The sequence below is a fragment of the Poecilia formosa genome, unplaced genomic scaffold (genome assembly GCF_000485575.1).
Source record: "Poecilia formosa unplaced genomic scaffold, Poecilia_formosa-5.1.2 Scaffold607, whole genome shotgun sequence".
In the NCBI taxonomy this organism is placed as follows: Eukaryota; Metazoa; Chordata; class Actinopteri; order Cyprinodontiformes; family Poeciliidae; genus Poecilia; species Poecilia formosa.
The window spans coordinates 107,594-132,670 of NW_006800546.1; the positions used below are offsets into that span (position 1 = coordinate 107,594).

Sequence of the window (25,077 nt, forward strand, 5' to 3'; positions counted from 1 at the left end):
ACTGGGATAAAGGTGATTATGTAGAAAGGCCATTAATTTCTTTCCTCAGAGAGTGAATGTTGTCCCAGGTGTCCTAACAGATGTAAAAGCTTTTACTTTTTAGACACCTTCACATTTCAAACAATCTAAAAAATAAAGAATATTTTTACAACTGGTAACTCTGTAATTTATTATAAATTAAAACGTATTCTTAAATGAAGCTTTAATAAGGAATACAGAGAAATACAAAAACAATTTTCACACACATCTCAGCTGATTAAAGAGCAACGGAAATTATGAAACCTTTTTAATCCTGTTCATGTTCTGCCTGCTTAGCTGAAGACAGAACTTTTTTGTTTTATGTTGTGTGGGTTCTTTAAACTGTTGGAAGTATTGACTGCTACCTACAAACATATTAAAATATAAGGACATTCTCCAGAAAATGTCTCTTTCTAACTTCAGTTAACTTTCACCAAGCCTGTGGACTTAAAAACGCCACCCCAACAATCCTGAGAGAGGCGTAAATAAAAGATTAACACTCAATTATCAGCATGAATACACAGGAAATTCTCTAACAAGCAGGTCATTTCCCTCCTTCACCTATTTGGACACCCATTTTCTACCAACACATTTCTACCTTCACTCCAACATTTCTTTATTTTGCACCTTATTACCACTAACTGTGATTATAATCAAAATAATTATAATAATATAGTATCTCCTGTAGGTGTTATTTATCTGAGACACATAAGACAATGTTCTTACTGTGTACTGCAGGAAATGATTTGATATTAAGGGTTTTTAAATCTAGCACAAAGTGTCCCCAAGGCAGCGGTGAATTGATGCATGGTAGGTAAAAATCGTCCCATGACAGACGTTGCCTATGGTAACTGAAGAGGCTCTATATGCACATGGTGTGAAATGACAAATAGGCCTGATGACCATCACAATTTTTTTAACAAAATGGATGAGGTGCCTTTATGGACTGGTTGTGCCCTAGAAAATAAAAAGGGCAAAATGTTGAAAGACGGGAACTGATAGTGACTAAATTCCAAGAGCGCAGAAAGAACGACAAATTACTAAAATAAAAGCTTATTACACCAAGCAATGATGTCAGACATAAAGAAGACGACAATATGGCTAAAAAGTTGGAAAAGTTGTTCTAAATGGTTCGAGAGCCTGATTTAAAATTTTTTTTGTTTTGACTAAACAGCGACAGAAAGTGTAAGATTATATATATATATATATATATATATATATATATATATATATATATATAATTTTTTTTTTCATTCATTAAAGACAAGAATTGTCCAACTTTAAATAGTCATAATCAGTAAAAACAAGTGAATCCTGAACTTAAAGAATTGCATGATAACTCTGATTGCAAAAACAATTTTAAAAAAATCCAGGAATCTAATGGATTTTGACTCTGGGAATCATTGTTTGGCTCTTCAGTGACAGATGTTTCCATCAGTTCTATGAAATGCTTTTTTCCTTTAAACGACTCTGAAGCATTAAAACAGCTGGCCCTCTAAATTGGCAGTCAATTATGAAAACGTTAGGAAGCTTCGCGTTATTATAACATATGGCAACCATTGTCATTAGACTTAGAAATCAGACATGGACTAGCTTTCAAAACAGTTTTAAAATTTTGTTCCTTCTTTATGTCTGTGAGTATTTGCTGTTTTACTAGTAAATAATTAACATGATTGTTTTTTTGTTGTTTTAAAGTTGTTTAAAGATATTTGAAGAGACATTGGTAGGAACACATTTACACAGGAAATTAGATATAAAAAAGTAAAAGCAAGTATAAAAAGTATACCAGTGTATGTCACTTTTTGGTAAATAATTCCGAAGTCCAAATTTTTCTTCCATAATCCCTCATTGCTCTGAGTCAGAAGACAACTTTGGTCCAAGCTGAGCCAAATCATGAAGTGGCCACATCATGCTGGAGGATGTGCTGCAACAAATCAAGTTCACATCAGCTCTGACTGTAAGGATTTGAAGAACCTTCTGGACACATTCCAGCTGCCAGACAGGACAGTAAATCTCCAAAGGTCTTTCAGATTCATCGCCTCAGCAGGTAGGACCGGATTTGGCAAACCCTAAGCTCACAATAAACGTATCGTCTGGACACATCAGTGAACTCTAAAGAGTTTGAAATAGCAACTGCTTTGAAAACCAAAAACCTTGATGGATGCAAAGCACTTGCTCAGCACAAGCACCTAAATCCAGCACAGTGGCAGAAAACAGACAGAAAGAAAAGCAGAGATAGGAATAAGAGGAACAATCCAGAAACTCAAATTCAACTTATGCAATTACCAGAAAATCCACAGTTGCCTTAAATGAGTTGTTTTTAGTCATAAATTAAATGAGACTGGATTATAAGAAACAAACGAAAGGGTATTGCTAATGAACTCACACTCTGCTTTAGCACAAATGAGGCTAGCTGTTGGGTAGCCAAAGGACTGCAGGATGGATCCGATGGCCAGGCTGAGGTCTTCGTTACTCGGGTAGAGAGTCACCGAGGCGAAGCGCAGGTATGGCAGTTTTGGGGTTTCTTCAGGGCCGATCTTCACATGAGGAATCTGAATCCAGACAGATGAAGACAAAGCAAAGAGAGAAGTACAGAGAAGCTGTGCAACAAGCTGAAGACCTAAACACTGTGCATGAGGAAGGAAATACATAGAAGGGAGGAAAGCAAAAGCGAGAAGAAGTGAAATGAAGGTCACAGCAACCAAAATCATATGTCATCACTTACAGGCAATTCTGTCTTAATCCACTGTCAGAAAGGAAATCTGAACACCAAAGCCTAGGCTTTAAAAAGTAAATAAAACATTGAAAAGTGCTGCAGAACATATTTATTTTTCCTGCTATTTTGGTTTTGAAAAGAAGAAGAGACAAAAACAGAAACTTCTTCTCACTTCTTTTCAAAGAAGCAGTTAAAATGTCTTTGAAAATTATGTTGCAAAACATCATTTTTGTTTTCTTGTCTGTGTTTATCTGGAGGTGTAGGTACGTGTGGACATGTATTCTTGTTTTTTATTACTTCATAGACATTTGTTCCAAATAAAGAATATCCATCTCAGAAGGAAATTTGTAAGTAGCGTGTGTCCTCAAAAAGGCAGAACCAAGAAAAAGAAAACTCAAAGACTACAGGTAAGATCATTTCTTCATAGACGAACATTTTAAATTACATATCTTATAGTATAAATACCAGAGCATGGCTGATGTGACCTGAAGGTTTGTATTAAACTGAGAAATTAATGAGAGATGAAAAAACGATTCACTACAGTAATGAATGATGAATGTAGTGACAGGAGAAATGTCTGAGCTTTAGCCTTGACTAACACCCACAGCAATTTAAAAGCTAAGCTGTAATTAACTCAACAGGGCTTTGCTCTGATCGGTAAAACATAATGTACAGAAGAAACTTAGAACCCAGAAGTACGAGACATGTCAGGTACAGGGTTCAGGATAAGACGATGGCTACAGGCTGGAAATAAAGAGTGAGATTGTGGCGATGTGGATTCACTGTGAACATGAATTCATCTGTTTATTATTGTTATTAAAAACACACTAGATGAGGGTAATTATAAAGTTTGCTGAAAATCTAATGTTGGTTTTTATAAAGAGCCAAATGGGCTGTTAGAAATCAGGACAAATTGTGCACTTATCCACTTACCGTGTGACCAAAGTAATTAAGACTCCTGGAAATTTTACTTTTAAATTGCTACAAACCAAAAAGTTTTGATCTGATTGGGATTGCAGTGATGAAGCTTTTCCAGCTGCTGCATGTTTCCTTATTTTTTTATAGTTTATCTTTGGTGATGATATTCAAGATTGGAGGGCCTCCTTGCCATTACCCTAATATTTGAGCTTTCCTCGAACTTCCTCTGTGAGATTCTAGTTAGAACTTTGAGATGTTTATATTACTTACAGTCAGAAGAAACATGCAAGCAGAAAACGTCTGGCTTTGAACTCTTCTTCAAGAATCAAGCAGTAAATTTACCAGAGATGTGTTTCATTCATGTGACTGGAGAGTTTATCTGCTAGTTTGTTTAGAAAGAATCAATATTTTGTTGGGGAAGAATGCCATAGTTGGTTAACTCCTATATGACCAAAATCACATGCAGATGACTTGAGTGTATTCTGATTTCATTATCAACACATGTGCAAGAAAAAAATGCTTTTATCCAAGTAATTTTGAATTTAAGTATGTTATTTGGTATTACTCTGTGTGTTGAATTGTAAAATAATAGTTTTATAGACCACAAAACAAAACCAATACCAAATCCCATCAGCGCTGACTTAATGAGGGTCAAAGGTCACCACAGAAACGTTGCTGGTCCACTAAAGCATGGAGCGCTTTTCAGTCACAATTTAATTGCTTTTGATGAAACTATTAAAATATGTGAACGATAGCAGCTGTTTTATCATAAAACACATTTTATGCGAGCAAAGACAACAGGAGAAAATCAAATGGAAAACAGGCAGTAGCATAATCCTTGTGCTAATTTAGAAATTATGTCAGAACCAATATACTGCTGTGTTAATTTATACAAACCATGATAAATGAACAAGAATCTGTTCATGTTGGAGTTAATTAATTCATTTTAACCTGTGTTAAGTGAGTTTGAAACTACCGAACACATAACCTTCCATGTAGAGGATGAAACTGGACAGAAGACATGCAGGTCTCTTTGTTATGGATGGTTTTCCAAACACTTTCTGAAGAAAATAGAACCGGCTTACTGACATTGAGAAACAATCTGTCTGGATTGATTGAGTCTCTGCTCTAAGTTGATAGGCCCGTGAAGCTTCATACACCGACATAATCAGATGGCTTGAGGCTAGATATGGCTCACCTCTTTCTCCCCACAGATGTGACTGATGGTGGACCCTGAGGCGGGACTGGAGGCAGGGCCGATCACTGAGACCACGCCCTTAGGGAGGATCTGGCACACTAATGGGGACAAAGGATGCAGAAACAGAGGTCAGTGTTCAATTAAAGTTAACGTGAATATCTTGAATAACTTGAATATCATCGCTATGGCCATTCTAACTATAATTTTATAGTGAATACAGAAAAAAATATAAACTGTGGGTAAAATGTTACCATCTTCCTTCTTATTATTGACACAATAAACCTACAAAAATAATCTAGGTCTATTATCCCAATCTAACTTTTCTTTCATGTAATGTTATTTGGTAGATCGGTTGCTTTCTTAGAATAAAAATTGCATATTAATGTAAAGCTGCACATAAGCCAGAAAAATAAATGATGTTGACATTTAATCTAAAAAGGACTCAGTTATTAGCCGCATGAGGCATCATAGGTATGTGATGTTTATCTTACTCTTTATCAAGCTTTAGTTCTATATTTTTAAACCAACGTACCAACTTTACTGCAGGTATGAACTCAAGCTCCCAGGTAACACCGACAGCTGGAGAACTTTCAATATTCTGGTTTAATTAGCCAGGTTTCCCCTGCACATGTTGTGTCGTTTTGGACCAGTCAGTGTGTGTCTATGTGCTCCACTCTGAAAGAAAACCTAACTGCCTGTCCTCTGGGAAGTCTCCTCTCATACCGCTGGCAGTTCATAATCAATAAACATCATCAGCAGCTGCTCATTCAGAATGCTGCAAGCTTTGAGGTCGCCACGACCTCGCTTCACACCAACGCTCTACACCTTGAAATGGTGAAACATCGCCACGAGCCATGCGTCCTTCTGTCCCCATGACTTGTTCTTTAATGTCCTGATTACCACCTGGACGCAGTCAACATGGACAGTGAATTTGATTTAAACTAAAAATGTACTTTGTAAATCTAATTTAGCTCAGAGGAAGGTAAATTTCTCCAAGACAGACATTTTTTTTATAGTAATTTTATGCAGCATTCATACTTAGGGCCAATTCATGAATTTAAATGCAAGCCTTAACAAAAATACTAGTTCCACATAAAGCTGAAAAATAATTGCATACACTCTATACAAATACATTAGCATTTTTAGCAATTTCTATAAATAAATTAGGCTAAGATTCTCCTGTTTACTAAATAAGGATTATAAATATTTGTAAGAAATATTTGGATGGTCTAATTTTTTTCAAATTAAAAAGTTTGCCCATTCAATGATTTTTACGTCTTTAAAAATATTTCAAATTTTTTTTTTTTTATATAACTTTTTTATGTGTATGTTCAAAACATTAAAGTTAAATAAAGGCAACATTTCAAACATTGGTGTTACATCAAGGGGAAATCAAAAGAAACCAACCAAGAACTGTGGACCTAATCAATACTTGTAAACAATTACCAAAGGTCCCAAGTTAACCCGGTTAAGCATTACAAGTATAAAGGGCTGGGGAATGTCCTGTTATCATTCTGTTCTGTGTCTCATGTAGTGATGCAAAATGTGGTGCAAAGTCATTTTTGGAGACACGTCCCGTAGTCTGAAGAACCTAAAATTTAAGTTTCCGTCTAAATGATCATTGTTCCAGTAAAAAAGAGGGAAGCTTGTAAGCCTCAGAGCAAAGTTTAAAGAAAACATCTGTTTCGTATAATATCTATTTTGCCTTACATAACATTTCCCGACTTCACTGGAGGCTTTCTTTCCCTTTTCCTACACCTCCAGCCAAATTACTCTGTCAGTGTCTAATATTACAACAGCCAGTTAATTAAATTCACTTCAGTTTATTTATATAGCACCAGTTCACAATAAATAGCTTCAACCTGACATAACAGCTGCTCTGAGTGGAGTATGCTTTTTAAACAAAAACAAAAGGATGATTACTTTCATTTAACTAATCTTTCTCAATGAAATCAGTTACATTGAACTTAGTCACATAAAACGGTCGTGGATGAAACTTAAGCATGTTTAACATGAAGTATTCAGCTGAAACACAGCTATGAAGAGATGGTGAGAATTACTGGACTCTGTATTCTGCGATTTACAGCACCGGATCGATCTTTTTTTTTTTCACCAAACTAACTGAATTGTTAGATAAAAAATCAAAACAAAACAAAAACAAAAACGGTTTTATATATTTGCCTTATGTATCATATATTTATCTACAGTAACAAAATACCTCCGGCCTCTTTATCCACCTAAGACATGCCACAATTCTGCCTTATTATAGAAAATAACAATTTCAAGAGATTAGAAAGATCAATGTGTAAGCCAAACTTCTGAAAGGAACCTGATTTTCTCATGGCTCTCGAGGAATGGCTTCACATGTACAAACATGTCACCTGCATCAGAGAGTGACAGGGCTTACTGGTGTCGGTGGTGTCGTACTGGGAATCCTTCTGCAGCTCGTAGACATCCACCTCCACCCTGGCCTGGGCTGAATCCTCCATCTGATTGTTAATGTTCTCCCTGGCCAGAGCCAGAGCCAGACGCTCACCACGACCACACACAGACTGGTCATCCAAAATGGCCGCTGAAGGAAGAAAGAAGACCAGAAGGAGCAGTGTGTATTCATTAGCAGGGTGTCTGAGTTTTGGCACACAATTAAAAAGGGCGGACTCAATAGTGTGGCTTGACAAGAGCAGTGGGTGTGACAGAATCAATCTAATCAAAATAAATGTGTCTATATAGTTTCATATTATGATTATTAATTGGACTTAACACCTTCAGGAAGATGTGGGGGATTTGATCTTTGTTAAAATATCTTGCGACCTTTGAAAAGTCTTTTTGCACAGACATTTGATGTGTAATTACACAATTCTGTACTACCTTATGTATCTTGGGCTTTAATAAAATCTCACAAAATAATATTTCTTTCAAGCAGAATCTACTTGAACTTAGCTGTGCTGAAATGCTCAACCACTCATCAGACCTCAAATATTATATTTAAAATATAATAAATCCCCCATGTCTCAAACTTGTACATATGAGGATTAAAGTGAAAGAATTGCTTATTTTTTTTATTGCAGCAGAACTCAAGCCTTGGAACCAGCAGGGATTTCAGTGATTAACTGGAGCTGGTGGTAGAGCCAGGGCTTAAGTCGCATCCCATTTGTTTTTTCACAGTGTCGTGTCAACCCGTCATCATAAATGTTTGTGTGGAGGATCATAGACATGATGTCCTATAGGTGTCCTATAAACTCCGTTTTTATTTTTAATCAACAGTTTTTTTTAAACATTAAGGAGTGCTTGTAAATCTCTTAAAATCCCAATCAGCTGATTTGATCGCCACCAAGAGTGTTTTACACTTACATTAAAAGAACACCAGTATTTACTGGGAAGATACTGTCTGTCATCACAACTCTTTAGGGTGACCTGAGTTGAACTCTGCTCATACTAAGCTAAGCTAACTTCGTATTAATGTTAGATCTCTGTGTTTTTACAAGTTTTATCTTAAACTAAACAGAAACATCTACATCTTAAACATAGAACTCTAAAGATTTAAATCGATTGTATCTATAAGCCCACTAGTAGCTCCTAATGAGAATGATTCTTTCCTCTGGTCTAAGACAGAGTTCATGCAAAAAACAACAACAAAAAACAGTTTTTTATGATCAAAGTCAAAACTTTCAGTATAGAAATACAAAGAGCTGGCATATAGCAACCACTGACACAAGTTTATTACTAAGAAAAACCTAAGATCATCGAGATCGTCTCCGTTCTCTGAGGTTGAGCAAACATCTCCAATAGGCGCAGCTAATTCCAAGTGAAACCTAAAATTTAGATGGACAGGTTAATCGAGAGCTTTTCATGTCAACCCAGCTATTAGTGAAATGACTACTACAAATAGGTATGTGATAATATCCCTGACATCACTAACTTATTATTTTAGTTCACCTAAGTACTCTTATTTCTTCTTAAGCAGTGCATATCTTATGCTGTACAGGTCTTTGCAACAGATGCAATTATTTAGAGTCCTCCAAAAGCCAATATTCCCAATGAAGAGCCAACTTGGCTGCTACCATAGGAAACTGGCCAGTAGTGAATGAAATCAGAATTTGATTTAAAATGTATAATCGGTCTAAATATAGTACAGATTCAGGGGTCCAATATTGCAAGGAGCAATCAATGTGGACACTTCTGAAAAACAAGGTGTCCTTTCACAGGGTATAAATATTTATAATGTTAAAACACTCCTGCATCCTAGGAGAAAAGACAGCATCAGATGAAGCATGATGCCAAACCAAAAATAGAATTAATACTCCTCTGTGCGTCTGAACAAATAGCAGAGCAGAGTAGGAGCCTATGTAAACCTGCAGCGTGTAAAACCCACTCATCATCGTCAAGCTTCCTACTACTAGAAACAGTAAAGTAAGAAGTACCCGCTGGCTGTGTACAGTAACACCTGCCATGTTTATTTTGGTTACACCCTCCCCACTGACTCGTCTGCTTTGCATGTTGAACCCGTGAGTGTGTGTTTCAGGAGTGGGCAGATGCAAAGGATGAGAGCACTCACGGATAGCAGATGGAAATGCAAAAAAATGTGACCCGTTTTTTCACTACATAGACAACATACCCAAAATGCAAAGGAAAATCCTACTTTATTTAAGCGTGTAAAGTTGTGCAAATGACTTGATTCTATCAATTAAGACATTTTTAAACAGAAAAACAAATTTCAAACAAAATACTTTTAGAAATTATCATTATTGTTTTGCTGTGCAACTTCACAGATTCAGTGGACATTAAGCTGGAAGAGAGACGCACCAGAAAAACAACTAAAAGTCAAGCGACTACGCTGCCGTATCTCAATAACAAGCAGGAAGTCTGCAGCTCAGGCATTTGGTCTGGATTTGATTTGTGTTTCTTGAATAATTAACGACTCTTGGAGTGAAGCAGAAGGCAATTTATCTTGTCCTTCCTCTAAAGGACTGTTGTGGGTTTTTACCAGTTCAGGGGAATTAAAAAAAAGCCAGATGGTTCACGCTGAGTTTTCTCGTGTGCCTGGGAAAATTCCTTGAGTACAGAAAATAGACTTGGTATGAACTCCTGATTAACACTTTGTTTTTTTGAGAACCTAACGAAACCCACACCTATAAGGAACAAAAGGACCCACAACTGTCAGAAAGAGGAGCTTTCAAAGAGATCTCCTGCCAAGTGTCAGCTATAAGTTTCAAATATAAATACCAGCAAAAAGACACCACCAGTGAGTGCTTGAATGACAAAAATATACGAGCTTAGTTCTTGCAGCCGTAGAAAATGAACTCTGGCAGAATACGAGCCATCATCGAAAAAGCTTTGTCCTGGTCATGATAAATCATGAGCCAAAGCCTCGGCAACGCCAGTTCTGAAAACCACTTGACAAGACTCAGTGCCGTAATTTGCTGTCTACTTGACTACCATGTGTAAAAATGCAATAAGTGACTCAAAACTTTCCTCTTCAGCATCTACACTGCAAACCTCTCCTTCAACTCCCCAGGCTGTCATCTTCAGAAGTTCTTTGATAAGTCAGCAATAAGTGGTAAGTAAATTTCAGTTATACAGCAACTTTTACAGATAAAAATTATGAAGTGCTTCATGGGTAAAACAGCCTGAAAAACAGACAAAACACAATGATACAAAATAAAACATCAAGTTCATTAATTAAAAGTGTTTCTGTCTGCAGTTGCTTTTTAAAAGAGAGAGTGAGTAAAGCAAAAGGAGTGGACGTGACTTACACCATCTTGGTGCAGCTGCCTGAAAGATACAGTCTCCATGAGTTTTAAATGGAGTGAATGGGGATACCAATAAATTCTGACAAGTGGACACCAGTACACGGGAAAAAGAATGAGGTTCCAGCAGGTCAGGAATATACAGGAAGTAAGCGCTAAAAGTGAAGATTAAAATCTTAAAATGAATTCTAAAATTTACTGTCAAATCCAGGGCAAGAAGCTAAACCTGGAGTTATGTGTGATCTTCTGCCATGGTGGAAAGGGACGCTGCCTCAGAGTACAGGCAATGGACAGAACTACCTTCTGATCAAAATGAGGAAAACAAAGGAACTGGTCCCACAGATGAAAAAGTCACATTGTTTTTATGCAGCTTACAAATATGCCATATCAATATGGACATAAATCTGAGAAACATTTCCAACACCTCAGTGAATTATTGCTGCAAAAAAAAGATGGCAGTTCGAAAATTCAAATCAATCAATTAATCAAGTTTATTTGTGTTGCACATTTCAGCAACAAAGCAGTTCAAAGTGCTTTATATCATAAAAACAGACACACAGAAAAACTACAAAGATATAGAACACGGTCACATTGTATTGGCATTGTAATTGCAATTGTTACACAGCAAATTGTTGATTAATGTTTCATTTATATTGTTTCAAAAGCAAACAGGTGGGTTTTTAGACTTGATTTAAAAGGAACTCAGTGTTTCGGCTGTTTTCCAGTTTTCCAAGAATTTGTTCCAGATTTGTGGTGCAAACTGGCGAGATGGACATATTAACATGCCTGGTGAGTGTTTGTTAAAGATTCTGCTTGATTTAAATGTTTTAAATGAAGTGTAAATAATTGCCACTAACCTGCCATCTCAAGCATAACTTTTTAAGACACACTGGTATTCTTACAGAAATCTCAAACAGAGTTTTGAGACTTACTTTTCGACTGCAAGATATTCTTGATGACATTTGTAGAGGACCCACAAGGAGCTCAATAGAAAAGTTCAGTACTTTTCTCAGAAAGTCGCACACTTAGCAAAGGAAGAGGGAGTAAAAAAAAAAAGAAGAGGTTGAAGATGAATCAACAGATAAAAAAATTCCCTTTAAGAAGTACAACAGTGTTGAGACACTCTCTCTGTTTACACAGTACCCAGTTCTTCCTCCGGTCACTGAGACCACATCCACATCAGCACTCAAACAACTCAAGAGATAACCTCAAAGTCTTTAAAATTCAATGAGTTATTAAAATTACTTCTTTTTCTTTTTCCAGCAAGTCATCACTATGTGACTGGATTCATGTTCCTACAATATAAATGCATACACTGCAGCCAGTTAGAACTACTGGGAAGACAGACAAAGCAGAAAACAAGCAATCAGAGAAAGGTCAAGCACTTGAACTTTATCCTTAAGGTTTTGGAGTGCAGTCAGTCTCCTGCCTCATTGTTTTTCAGTAATGTGAGAAGCACAGCCAGACCATCTTTATTTCTAGCTCACTGGTGCTCGTTAACAGGCTACCAGCGGGAGACAGAAAAAGCATGAATAAAAAGTGTGGGAGAAGAGCAGTGCTGGACCATTATCATCCATTATAATGAAAGGTGTGCAGGGACTTCTCAATTCTTATGAATATGCTTTTCAGAAGACACATTTTTCTGCCTAAGGTATTGTACTTGTGCAAGTATGGGAAGAAAGTAAAACAAAATAAGGTACAAAGTTTAATTTGCCTTCAGAATTTAGCAGATTTTGTGTATAAAAGTGTTGTTTTTTTCTATAAATAAGGCAAATCAGTAAAGCTAAGCCTCGTCTTTTTAGTGCATATTTCTATGGAAAAGTGTTCAAGAAACTGAAAGATTTAAACCTTCTGATAATCAGAGTTTCTGTTGAATAATATATTAAGTTACATAGTTTAGTCATTCTATATTCACTGTCTGAACAAAACAGACAGTGAATATAGAATTCACTGTCTTAGGAATATATGTCTTTGAATATATATATTCAAAGACATATATATAGTGAATAATAGTCACTGTCCTTCGTTAGGTTGTTAAAGAGTTGAAGGTTTGCTTTGGGTTCTAGTGCTGTATGTATGTTGTGATAAGTCCACACTTAGATGACCGAGGTGCACAAAAAGTAGCAGATCGTGAAAAAGAAGGTGTCATCATACAGGCCAACTCAATGTTTTATGCATTTGTGTCTATTTCAGCTCAATTTAAAATTTGCGGTTTCTTCTTAAGGTGATTTCACACCAGGATAGTCTGGGGAACTTGCAGTACTTCAGTTGGGCAAGCAGTGGCAAAAAAAAATGTCACATCATTACTTGGTTTAACTCAATTTTACACTACATTTTTGAAAGTGAACCAAACAGCCTGGACAGCAACATGCAGTTCTAACAACTGCAGATGCAGTTTGAGGCTCTATCACAAAAAGCTGCCCAGAATGAGAAGTAGGCAAGACAGAAAGCTACTGGGCATTTTCCGGAGCGGGTTATTGCAATATGGTGCTTCCTCCCGGTAGTTTATCTATCGTTTTGGTTTGCAGCTAGTCTGTTTGCTTCCTCACTTTATGACTCAACTACATCAAGTTTTACTGGCAAGTGGACTAATATCTGTTTTCAGAAGAACTAGATTTTGCTTTTTTGGTATGTGCCAGAGTTCTGCTAAACTATGGACATTGGCCCTTTAATCCTGGAAATGTTCTTCAGATGACAGAAGGCAGACTGTACATATATATATATACATATATACACATGTAATACAGGAGACAGCAGAATTAAACAATAAAAAAGGGGACACACAACTAAGAGCTAGCATGAGAAACCAGGTGCAACATCAACCAGCAGTAACAATGACAATGTCACCAAGAAGATAAACATATCATCTTGGTTTAACTCAAGATGATGCATATATCATTTTAGTAACAAGATAGATGAATATGTCCAAACTATGATTGGCAGACTTATGTCCAAAAAGCTACAAAATCTGATTAAATCCCCTTTGTTCACATATGGCACATACAGTATCAGACTTGGAAAAATATCTTTTATTTGCCAAAGGATGAGAGTTATTGAAGCGGTCAGACTAAATGATAAATTCGGTATTTCCATCTCCCCAAAAACACTTTACTTTGACATGGGCAATTTCCCGTGTGATAAATCGCAGTCATTTTGTGGATACAGCACCAGCTCCACCAACATCAATGCATTTTCCCCTCCTATTCAGACCTCAAAAGATGAAAAACATAACTGAGTGTAAAAATATTGAACTTGTTTTTTTTATATTCTTGGAATTGAATGTATTTTTTTTGGACAGTGCCAGTATTTCTTGAGTTACTAGGATTCCCCTATTGCTTCCATATCCCCGTTTGTTGCACCTAGTGTTGAAAACACTTACCCCATTTAGCAGTTCTCATTGTATTTTCCATATATTTCCTTCTGGAAGCAAAACAAGATTCCTCCAAATTCAATATGAACTAATGTTTGAATTTCGCTTCTTATCCCATTGACAAAACATCTTCACTCCCTTCTTCCTCCCTGGTGGGACAGAAGCCTCGTGTTGTTTTTATAAAACAAGACTGTTTAGATCAAGTCAAAGTGACAGACCCACAATTTACCTCGAGACATGATAAAATAACTCCTTTTATCAAGGCAAAAGGAGTGCTGCAGACCGATTTTATTTAACCCCTGGAGGCAGTGTACCTTCTCTAAAAATTGACTAGCAGGTTTTATTGTCACATTCTTCTACTGAGATTCATATTGTTGACAATACCTGTTATGAGAGTAGAAGTACGGACTCTGGAGGCTACAGTTAGCCGGACAGATTCAACACGACAGGACAGAAAGATGAATAAAAACAACAGATCGCCCCGCTGGCCTGCAGTTAGGATTACAGCGCTGCTGCAATCCTCTGGTGGCCAGTGCCCTGTTGGAGGAAGACTGGATGACTTTTCACTCATGTTTCTAAGAGTGTATCACCACAAGCTCATGGTTCTACAGACATATTGATTTTCTAACTTTTCTGTCACAGAATTTTATTTACTTGGAGAAATGCGACACTGGAGAAGTTATTCTCCTTTAGGGAGTAAGCAAAGAGGTTCTGTCTGTCCGTCCCCCTTGATTCAAAATAAATTCTTATTCTGAATTTTATCTAGCTATGTGTAAGCTCTGCCACGCAGTCCTGTGACTGAGTAAAATCATTTCTTGTTCTCAGCAATGATGAATGTCTTTGAGGGCTTTGGAAAGATTCCTCCCAGCAACCAACTTATCTTAATCTGTTTATTTTTCACTTACTATTCAATCCCTGTAGAGCTTACCATCATGGTCTTATTTTGATTCAGCATGTAATATACAGAGTAGAAAAATATACCAGATCTCTACCCACCAGTGCTGCTTTGGTGGTGTTTACCCACAATGCACTGCATGTTAATCCCCTTCTTGCTTTTGAAGTGATCTTCCATCCGCTTGGCATTCACATATACATTGAAATTGCACCAGAGTTCACTTTAATGACCTAGACTTTGATTCATAGATCCCTAAACGAACCGAACTTTCAGTCAGTCTAACTTAACTTAAGCTAATTTTCAAGAGTATCTGGGTTCCCAAAGCTGGTCGACACACATTCTAAAGGACTTACAGCTGGAATTGTGCGAATATCTATTATTGAACATTATTAAAAACATTGTATGCCTTTACTTGCGCTTCAAAATCGATATGCTACCTTGTGTTTCTGTGTCACATGAAACAGTGCTGAAATACATTTAAGTTTCGTAGTTGAGCTGTGTGAACTCTCCTACAGGTCACTGTGGATATCCTGTCAGTAGGTTTTTATCTTTGTATATGGTGAATGCACTGTCTAAATCAACAGCTCAGTGACAACTGCAACTGTGATAATGGAGACTCCTGTTTCTCTGAACGCTAATTGGCACAGACACCTATTGATCTGTTAGCTGGTGCAGCAGCGCAGTCGGAGACCTGCAACGTAAACACACAGTTCCACTAATTATAGGAACCGTCTCTGATTTAATCTGGGTCATTTCTCTACATGACAATGACACTGTGCATAAGTGATTAATTAGTAGATGGTACGTTGTTGTTCATAGTGTGCGCCGGTTAATGTCTTTTAGTGGTTTGTTGCCACAAATTAGATATAACATGGGGATTTGATGAAAACCCACAGGCTATTAAAAACTGTCAGCATGATCTTTGTATAGCATGGATGGTATTTTTAGATGTTGTGTTTACAGATACCTAAACAGGAATTTGTGGACTGTCATTTGAAGTCAATTTTGGAGTTTCTCAAAAAATCAGCTTTAACCATCGCACTCGCCCAACATGTACATTCATCAAAAGTTTTTGTAAAGATCAAATTTCTAGATATGTTCTGTAAATATCCATGTGTTTTTTAATATATCTTGCTGAAGTCTTTGTTTATTATCCTGAATTAAAGAAAAAGACTATATGTGGCCTAATTTATCGGTCAACACTGGTGTTGGAGACAAGGACAGTTCTTCTGAGACCAAATTTTAAAATTCAACAAATATTTCAATACATTGTTTTTTGTACAGCACAAAATGCAAAACGTAATGATTGCTAAGATGACTGGCAAGTAATTTTTCCCTAAAGTAAGATAAATTTGCTTCATTTGGATTTATTATGTTGAAAGTCAGGCTGGTAGTTTGAAAACTATAAAGATTTCACTTCAGCTGTAAGACAGGAAAATAGTTTAACTCAATTTTATACTACTCAGAGTAAAATATAATGGTGATTTTAAACCAAATGACTATTTATTCACTCATCAGTTTTCATATGTCGGTAAGAATCAAAATATCAATTCCTAAATGTTATTAAAAAAAACATTACAAATTTACTAATCACTTTTTTGCCAAGGTTATTTTGGATATTTTTTTTATGAATTCCTCTAAAAGGGAAAGTGCAATGCTAAAAGCCCAGTTTAGAAAATTGGTTTTTAGTGAAGTTATCTGCTATGTTCTGACAACAGTAGTCCGTCTTTTCTGTTGCAGTTCACTGAATCTTTTTGTGCTTCAGTGATTCATAGATTAGTGCTAAGAACCTTAATGAACAAAACATCCTCTTCCAATAGCCGCCTACCGGACTGAAAAGTACCAAAAAATACCCTCTAGAACTCTGTCAGACACCAAGGGGAACAACTGATCAAGACCACTTTAAACAATTACAGAGAGAGATTACAGAAAAGTCTGGATTCTTATCAGCAAAACAATTTAAGGGCAGACTGAAGATTTGTGCATGGTACCGCACGTAAGAATATAAAAGCACCAAAAAGGTACATAAAATCTGAAAATAATAAACACGAGCCTACTGCTGCTTTTGTTAACGAAACCATTGCCTAGCAACCAAGAAGGTCTTAGAATAAAAGTATGTCTCCTTGTTACTGCTTGATGTTTGGTTACCTGCCACAACATCAGCTAAATCTGGCTTCCAGCATAAACCACAACAGGAGTCCTTCAATTACTGAAACACTTTGACACAGCCTTTTTTGATTTTCCACCCACTGAGTAATTAACCTTGAAATTTTGCTCAAAGCTCAGCGTATTGGAGTGCAACCAAAGTAAATTTTTCTACACCTGATGAGAGAAATGCAATGGAAACAAAGGAGCAATACATAAACTCTGACAAACTTACCTTTTTGTTTAGAGAGTGAAAAACTCAAAGATCTTGTTTTACTAATGTACAGCCTGCTCTGTTTGTATCTGCTATTCCTCTAGCTGCTCACTGAAATAAACACCACATCATATATGTGAGGCATTTACTCTTACTTTAAGTCTAGTCACAGTTGTTCTTGCACCAGACTATAAATATGGTCTTCTGAAAGTAAAATTGCAGATCAATACAAAAGACAAGAATAGAGAGAGACAGTGAACTGAGGTACATTAAACTCTACTAGATTACACAATTATGACAGAGTCTACAGAGATGTAATGCTGTGAAAAACATTTGTTCCTTTGCACATTTATTCCACTTTATAATTTTTTGCGGCATTTAAGCTTCTTCAAACTGAAAAATGTTTCAACATTCTCATCTGTTCTTGACATGGCTCAGATCAGAGCGACATTCTGTTTAACCAATTACTTGATTATACAGAGCTGCTGGTGATCATGTCTAGGTGTCCCCCACCCCCACCCCAAAAAAGTGGTTATTCATATTTGGTGCTTGATTAAACAAGGCCACATTGTCAACAGGACTATGTTGATTTAACTACTCTGTAATATTATCTGTGAAGGTTAGCTTTTGGTTTCCGCTTCATTTTCTGAAGCTCATCCTAAGATGCCTGAAATTCCATGAAAGAGAGCCATATCACACACATAACGTGTCAGCTGAGAGTGAGCGTTTAGCACTCAGCTTGTATTAAAGGAGGAGTGAAAGGTGAGCCGTGACAAACCACCGTGTGACCCGATTCTCACGGCAGCATGTATGTAAGTGCCTGACAGTCTTCAAGTTTAAAGTAAAAGGGATTTGAACATGAGGTCATCAAGGTTGGGATTAGAACAGGTGAAAGATCCAATCAGAGAGCAGGAGTGCTGAACGTTTAAGTTCAATATTAAGGCTCTGCTTTTATGAAAGTTAATCTTCTACCACTGGATGATGTGAGGATGAGAAATAAAAGGTCATGACCCCAGGGATCCACTCTGGTCCTGGAACGGTGAAGGAAAGTCACCATATTTTTTTCTGCTGGAGTTTATTTCTTTTTGCAAATTATCCAACACGAAGTGAAAAAAAAAATGTGAAGGGAACAAGAAAAAGAAGCACGAATCCAACGGGAGGCCATGAGGGATTTTTAAATACAGAAACAAAGCCGTGTTTGTGTGAGAGGAATCAAAATGGGAGGGATACACCAGTGGCAAAACAGAACAACTGTAATGAGTAGAAGAGGGTGGAATAATCAGAGGTGATCCAGAGGACATGCATATTTTTATCAGCAAAATCCAGTTAAAAAGATGGGAGAAAAGCAAGACGGCAGCTATCAAACATTTTGGTAATCAAATAATCCTAATGAATAGTCCCTCAATGAATTGAGTAATCTGACATACATATGCTGTGCCAGGCAATCTGAAATCTGTTTTCCCCCAATTTAGATCTACAATAACTGCAGTGTCCCTTTTCCCCGACCAGGACATGCCGTCATTTCCCACCATTCAGCCAATTCTGTGCTTGTTTTTTATGGAAAGTTGACCTAGAATTAAAACTAACGCAAAACTGATGTCATCCTGCCCAAAAATGATGACTTGAGTCTGAGAATGCATCCAGAATTTGAATCTGGCGATATGATCCCTTTATATCAAACTGATTTGATCATATTTTTCTGTCTATCCTCATGCAGCAGTGCTACAGGAGACATTTAACCCTCACCTGCAGTCACTTTGAATAATCTCTAAGCCCTTTTATTCACAGAGGGTTCTCAGTTGTTCCAGCTGGTGTTGACCTGTACTTTCACGTCCTGGAAACCACCACATGCCTACACATCGAAAGATGAACAGCAGCCAGCTAAGCTGACGACAGACATGGATAAAAACAACCAGATGCTTCATTAAGAAATGGATGAAGTAAATGTAACAGAGCTGTTTTGGCTTCACTGATCCCAGTGTTTTTGAAACTTCAGTCACTGATGATTCAGATGCTGCCTTTGTTTGCTGTTGTATTAGTAATGATTGACGTTGTCTGTGGGCCATCCCATTCATTTCAAGGACACATCCACCTGCAAAGCACTTCTATATGCAGGGTGCTTTATTTGGTTTACTGAATAAACAAACACATCTGGATAAAAAAAAAGATGAAATACCTCCTCAGCATGTTAGAAAGTTTAGCAAATGCCTGGTCATTAATCATTCATCTGATTCAGATGGGTTGGAGTTGCTGACCATCACTGTAGAGTACGACTGCTTCTCTTTTAGTTGATATAGTTTGAAACCTATGGCTTTCAGAGTGTTTTTCTCCAACTTTTCTTTGTAGTTCCCCATCTTCTTGTTTGTTTTTGTAGTTCTACGACATAAAGCATCAACGAGATATTGAGATATTCAAATCCCTTAAAATACTAAAACCACAGTCAAAAGTTGGATTTCAAAATGTATACATGTGTTTTTTCACAGAAACTGACTCATTTGATCAAGCAGTGATGACTGTTCATTTACGAAATATTGTCAATCATCCTATTCTGAGGCAGAAATGACATCCCACATACAGAAGATCAGATGTGACACTGTGCCAGCCCTCCTTATGAAGCTTAAGCTCCTTTTTGTCCAACAAAGTGCTTGAGCACAGAACAACTGATGCCATTCTGGGGGTCTAAACGTGTTTGCTACAAGGTTCCTTTAGGCGGATTGTCAGTAGAGTAGATATCTCTCTTTTATATTTACAAAGGATAAAGTTCGTAGGTGTCTACAAAATACTTTAATAACGTGGTTAACCCCTTCGCCACCACAGCACCCCCAGAAGAATGCTTTTTATCAGGTATAGTCAGTTCCCATTGTTAACTGAATCCTTGGAGGTATGCAGTGATACAGATTGTCACATATTTAAGCAACAAGATATAAATTACCCATTTTTAATACCACATCTTTCCTCAAGTTTTGCTGGATCATAAAACAATGCAACCTCCAGACAGTGTTCAACCACCTGCATCTGAAATCTCCTATTAACTGCTGGTACACCTTACTATTCAATCCCACCTTGTCAAACTAAACCGTCCTTTCTTTCTTCAAACAAAAAGTAAGAATTTCTGAGCATAAATCTCAACAAAGAGTGATCAGTAAAGTTACGACGTTTATGTAAAATTGTGATTGAGTAAGTAGCAGTGAGGAGAGTTTTGTTCAAAGGTTCCTCTTGCATAAACACTGTTGAAACCAAACATTTGTTGCTGTACTCACCCATCCGGACGGCAGATAGGGTGTTGGCCTGGCTGAAGAAGAGAGGCGCCATAGTCAGCAGCAGGACGACAACATAAATCGACAGCAGCAGTGCTGGCAGAGCCGGCATCTTCCACTGCTCCTCATGGAGAATGGTCTGCTGGCTGCCTGTACCGCCACCTTCAAGACAAATGGAAGCGCCATTACTACCGATTACTCATATATACCTTATATGCTAGCACTGTGGCATATCACGTGTTATTTAAGCAGTGAAGTCACCCACTTTATTGAACAGAGTTGGATATTAACAAGGATGGTACGAAATTTGCTGCTCGGTTGAAAACTTCACACATGCTTGACTCACAAAAAAAGTTAAATGTCAGATAAAAGGGTAAAAAGGTGTAAAAAAAAAATCCAAAATGGAAAACACACAGTTGATAGTTGCTTTTTTTTTGTACATAATAATACATAACAGTTTTTCTCACTATCTGACATTAAGACAGATGAAGGTTTTTAGTTTTATAATTTCTCTTCGCTAAGTGCCAAAATAAGAAGTTGTTTGGTAATTTTCTTCAAAGATAGGAATTTAAATACATCTGTTTGACTTCTGGTAATATTTGATTTAAAAAATAATAACTTGGGTCAAATGTTTAGGTATCTTTCCATGAGATTTTCTGAAGTTATTGCCCATTTCTAATAGTCTGAAAGAATCAGGTTCTTTTAGCCTACGTTGAGACTGAGATCCGAACTTTGTGATGGTCACTCCAAAATATTTACGTTATCCTTATTAGGCCACTTTGTAGCAAAGCTGACGTAATTCTTAAGTCATTTGGAGAACCCAGTTGTGCCTAAGCATTAATTTACCCGTTGATGCATTAAGATGTTGCTTCAATACTTCCAGGTAATGTTCCTCACGGTGCAATTTGCCAAAGCATAGCTGTTCCCTCTGCAGCTAAACACAGCCACTTCATAATGTAGCCAATTCCCCTTTGAATGTTATTATTATTATTAATAATTATTATTATTATATAAAAAAGACAAGCTTTGTCCAGGGGTCCTGTAACCTGTAGTTCTCTTTGGATCTTCCACAATATTATTGGGTTTTAATAAGTTTGGCTAAAAATGATAATTCCATCCAGCCATCCATTATCTGTTGGTCAGCTGTGGGTCGCAGAGGAGCTTGTGTTTCTCTAGAGCAGTTATTGGGAAAGAGTCGGGATACACCCTGGACAAGGCAACACAAAGACACAAGACAAACACCATTCACACATTCACAAGTAAAGGCAATTTAGAGAGACCAAAAACCTGACTGTAATATTTTTGGACTTTGGAAGGAACCTGAAGTACCCAGAGAGAGCCAATGGAAGCACAGGTAGAACATGCAAACTCCATCCTGAAACCCCAGACCAGCACACACATCCAGGATCTTCTGCCTTGTTTTGTGATAATCTTATGGTGCTTACAAACACTTCTCGTTTTTCTCTCTCAAGGTTTAATTTTCTCCATTGTGTAGCCATGATGCCACAAAAATAACTTTACAATTCTGGGCTAAAGAACTATTATTTTGTCAGGTGGAAACATGTATTGATTGAATTTATCAAAGAGCAAGTCAAAAATTGCTGCCTCTTTTCTGCAGCGGAAAGTTTACAAAACTATAAAAACAGAAAATCTCTAATTTTTCCACTTTATCTAATGTAAAAATGCTGAAATCACAAGAGCAAAACTACAACACTATACAACTAGATATTTATTTCAAGTGTTCAGTTTAAACCAACTGCAGCAAGACAGAGAAAATTCAGAAAATATCTCGACTCATTTTCCATCTGAGTCCGTTGAATGTCTCATTGGTGCTGAAAAGAGATCCCACTCTTTTTCTTCTGCCGGAGCCAACAGGCACTGATTTTGTTGAAGCTCCAAACAGCTTTGCCTCCAAAATAAACCTCATGTTTCCCAACATCCACGGCAAGAATTTGTATAATTTCAAAGGAGGAATAAAAGAAATGAGCAACTGAGAAAAATACAAATTCCAAGAAGCGATCCAGAGGAACTTATGAAGGTTTACAATCATGCAGAGACAGAAAGAAATTAAAAACAAAAATGGATGGTGGTCTAAGAGATGAAAATGGAGCAGACAGAGATGTGATGTGAGTGGTGACAGGAAATGAGAACTGACTGCAGGTAGGGGAAAAAAAACACACATAATGACAACAATTAATTAGGGTATTTCCTGTAGGAAACGCTATCATGTCAGCAGGCAAACAGAGCCAGCGGGACCCTGCTGATACAAACCAGCACCACAGCTCGCTGCAGCAGCGCCGAGGCTAATCACAGGCGCAGCTCTATTAGCTGTTTTCAATCCAATCTCATTTTACATTGGAAGCATTTAGCTGACACACATTCACAGCAATTTACATAGAGCACACCAAGGCATTAGGCTTTAAAGCCTCACTTCATCAACTTCACAAGTGAAGATGGTGCGGGTCGCGGCAGCTGCAATAAAGACCAAACTTATATTCTCAAAGACATAAGAGGTAATATTGTGGAAGAGAAAGTTAATGAACACAGCAAGTTTGATTTATGTTTAATATATACAATAACACGGCGACGAAACACTTCACTGCGGCTGAGCTTTCTGGGATATATCATACAGCAAACGTTCCTGCACACATACTCTCAGGGAACCGCATATGACCTGCATGCACAGTGGTTTTAGTGTCTCATGCAAACTCCAAGACATGCCTACGTTCCTGAATGCAACAGGAGAATTTACATATGTGTTTTGCCAAAACGTACCCATCTGTAACACAGTTGCTATAGCGCAAACCTTTCTGTTTTCTAATAAATCTCCCAAAGCTGCTATCACACTGTTTTTTTTATCTTTTTGCCGGCCAAGTATGCCACAGATTAAAAAAAATGTTCATAAGAAAAAAAAAAAAAACAGTTGCAGCCTGGTTTTGCTGAAGGGTTATTTTCTCACAACACTGGAAGGCATAGAGCAGATATATATATATATATATAGTCTGATGTGGGTAAAGCAATGCAAATATTAGTGCCTAAAATGTTTCATGGATTTAAAGGATATTTATTGTCATTTGCATTAGAATAAAAAAAACAGAAAAAAAAACAGAAAATAGCTAACTGCAAGTGTAGCTAACTTACTGTTTACTCAATGTCACATGCTGTTTTAATTTTGTTTTTTAATTACGTAAAGCACCTTGAAATGCTTTGCTGCTTAAATGTGTTATGCACATAAAATTTGATTGATTGATTGATTGATTGATTGATTGATATAAGCTAAAAAAAGTGCTGAAAAAACATTTAAATTATTTACTAGTTGCTAAAATACATTTGACAGAACATTAACGCTTCAAGAGAAACATATTACTCACTACAGGTGATTGCAAAGATGCTAAATCTTTACACATATGCAGGTTAGGTACTGCAAAGATATATATAATTTACATTACAGTTTGTTGGATTTATTTAATAAACAATCAATACACTGCTTGTATAAATCTCAGTTGAGAAACAGAAATGTGTTACTATGTTTTCATTGGTGTTTTATCAGTTAACTATGTGTAATATTCGTTGGAGGAGTGCATCAAACCTTATTTATTCATTTTAACACAAATACAGTATAGATAATAGAAAATATCAATCATTGTAAAGCAAATGGATACCTACATATGTGCAAATAAAAACGGCAAGAGTTAAAAAGTTACATTACTCAAACTGTATGATTTCCAACCAGAAACTGTTGAATATTTTCAACATGCTGCTTTTAACAGTACATTTGTACACTAAACTTGACAATTTGTCATTCTTGGACTGCACCACATAAGGCAAAGCACTCAGCAGACAAGAGTTTAATAAATATGGAAACGTTCTGCACATTATCAAATGATTAGACCGAAAATGTTACTATCTATGCTGTCCAGATCCACATTAATTTAACACATGCTGAGACTCCAGCTATATTCTTAGACACATTTCCGTCCTCTTTGTGTGTAAAAACACCAATTCTTAGCTTTACACCAATTCTTAGCTTTTAAATTAAACAACTGAGTTGTGATTGAAGAGTAGTAACAAAACTATTCCTCTGTCCATTGCAGGCTCTTCATAATGGTTGATAAAAACAAGATTATTAATCTGAGATAGTAGTATTGAATCAATCAGTGCAGCTCAACTTCAATTACAAACAATACATGGGTCCTGTTTTGGATCCCACAACTCACACACCTTTTCTTCATTCAAGACAAAAAATACTTTAGAAATCAAATGTCACAGAGGAGAATATTTATCTGTATCCTAAACAGAACATATAGGATACATACAAGGAAAACCAAAAAAAAGAAAAGAAAAAGAAAACAAGTTTCTAAATATTCCAGAAAACTAAATTATCATCACAAAAGTAGCATAAAGGTTAAATTGTACATTCAAATTTCTGCTGCAGTAGTGAGTCACTCTTACCTCACTGTTCAATTATAATGCAGTTGACTTTGCAGCTCTTTTCTAGAAGATAAATATGCATTCTGCTAAGTTGTAAAACTTTATTTTAAAGAACAACCAAAAATAATGTTTTCTATGACTGAGATTTCAGCTGTGAGCTGCAGATTC

General features: G+C 36.8%; 1 protein-coding gene across 2 annotated transcripts in view; it reads right to left on the minus strand.

The window, feature by feature from the left end:
- LOC103130107 (glutamate receptor ionotropic, kainate 5-like) overlaps nt 1–20,634 on the minus strand; it is a 79,219-nt gene extending 58,585 nt beyond the window's left edge. For both annotated transcript variants that reach the window (XR_001660187.1, XM_016665667.1), the window contains exons 1-4: nt 20,482–20,634; nt 7,258–7,422; nt 4,851–4,948; nt 2,405–2,570 (exon numbers count right to left, since the gene is read on the minus strand). Coding sequence is in view for 1 of the 2 variants with exons in the window: in XM_016665667.1 (XP_016521153.1) it covers nt 2,405–2,570; nt 4,851–4,948; nt 7,258–7,422; nt 20,482–20,590 (538 nt within the window). In the remaining variant the exon portion in view is untranslated. The remainder of the gene's footprint in view (nt 1–2,404; nt 2,571–4,850; nt 4,949–7,257; nt 7,423–20,481) is intronic.
- Between the last annotated feature and the right edge of the window lie 4,443 nt (nt 20,635–25,077).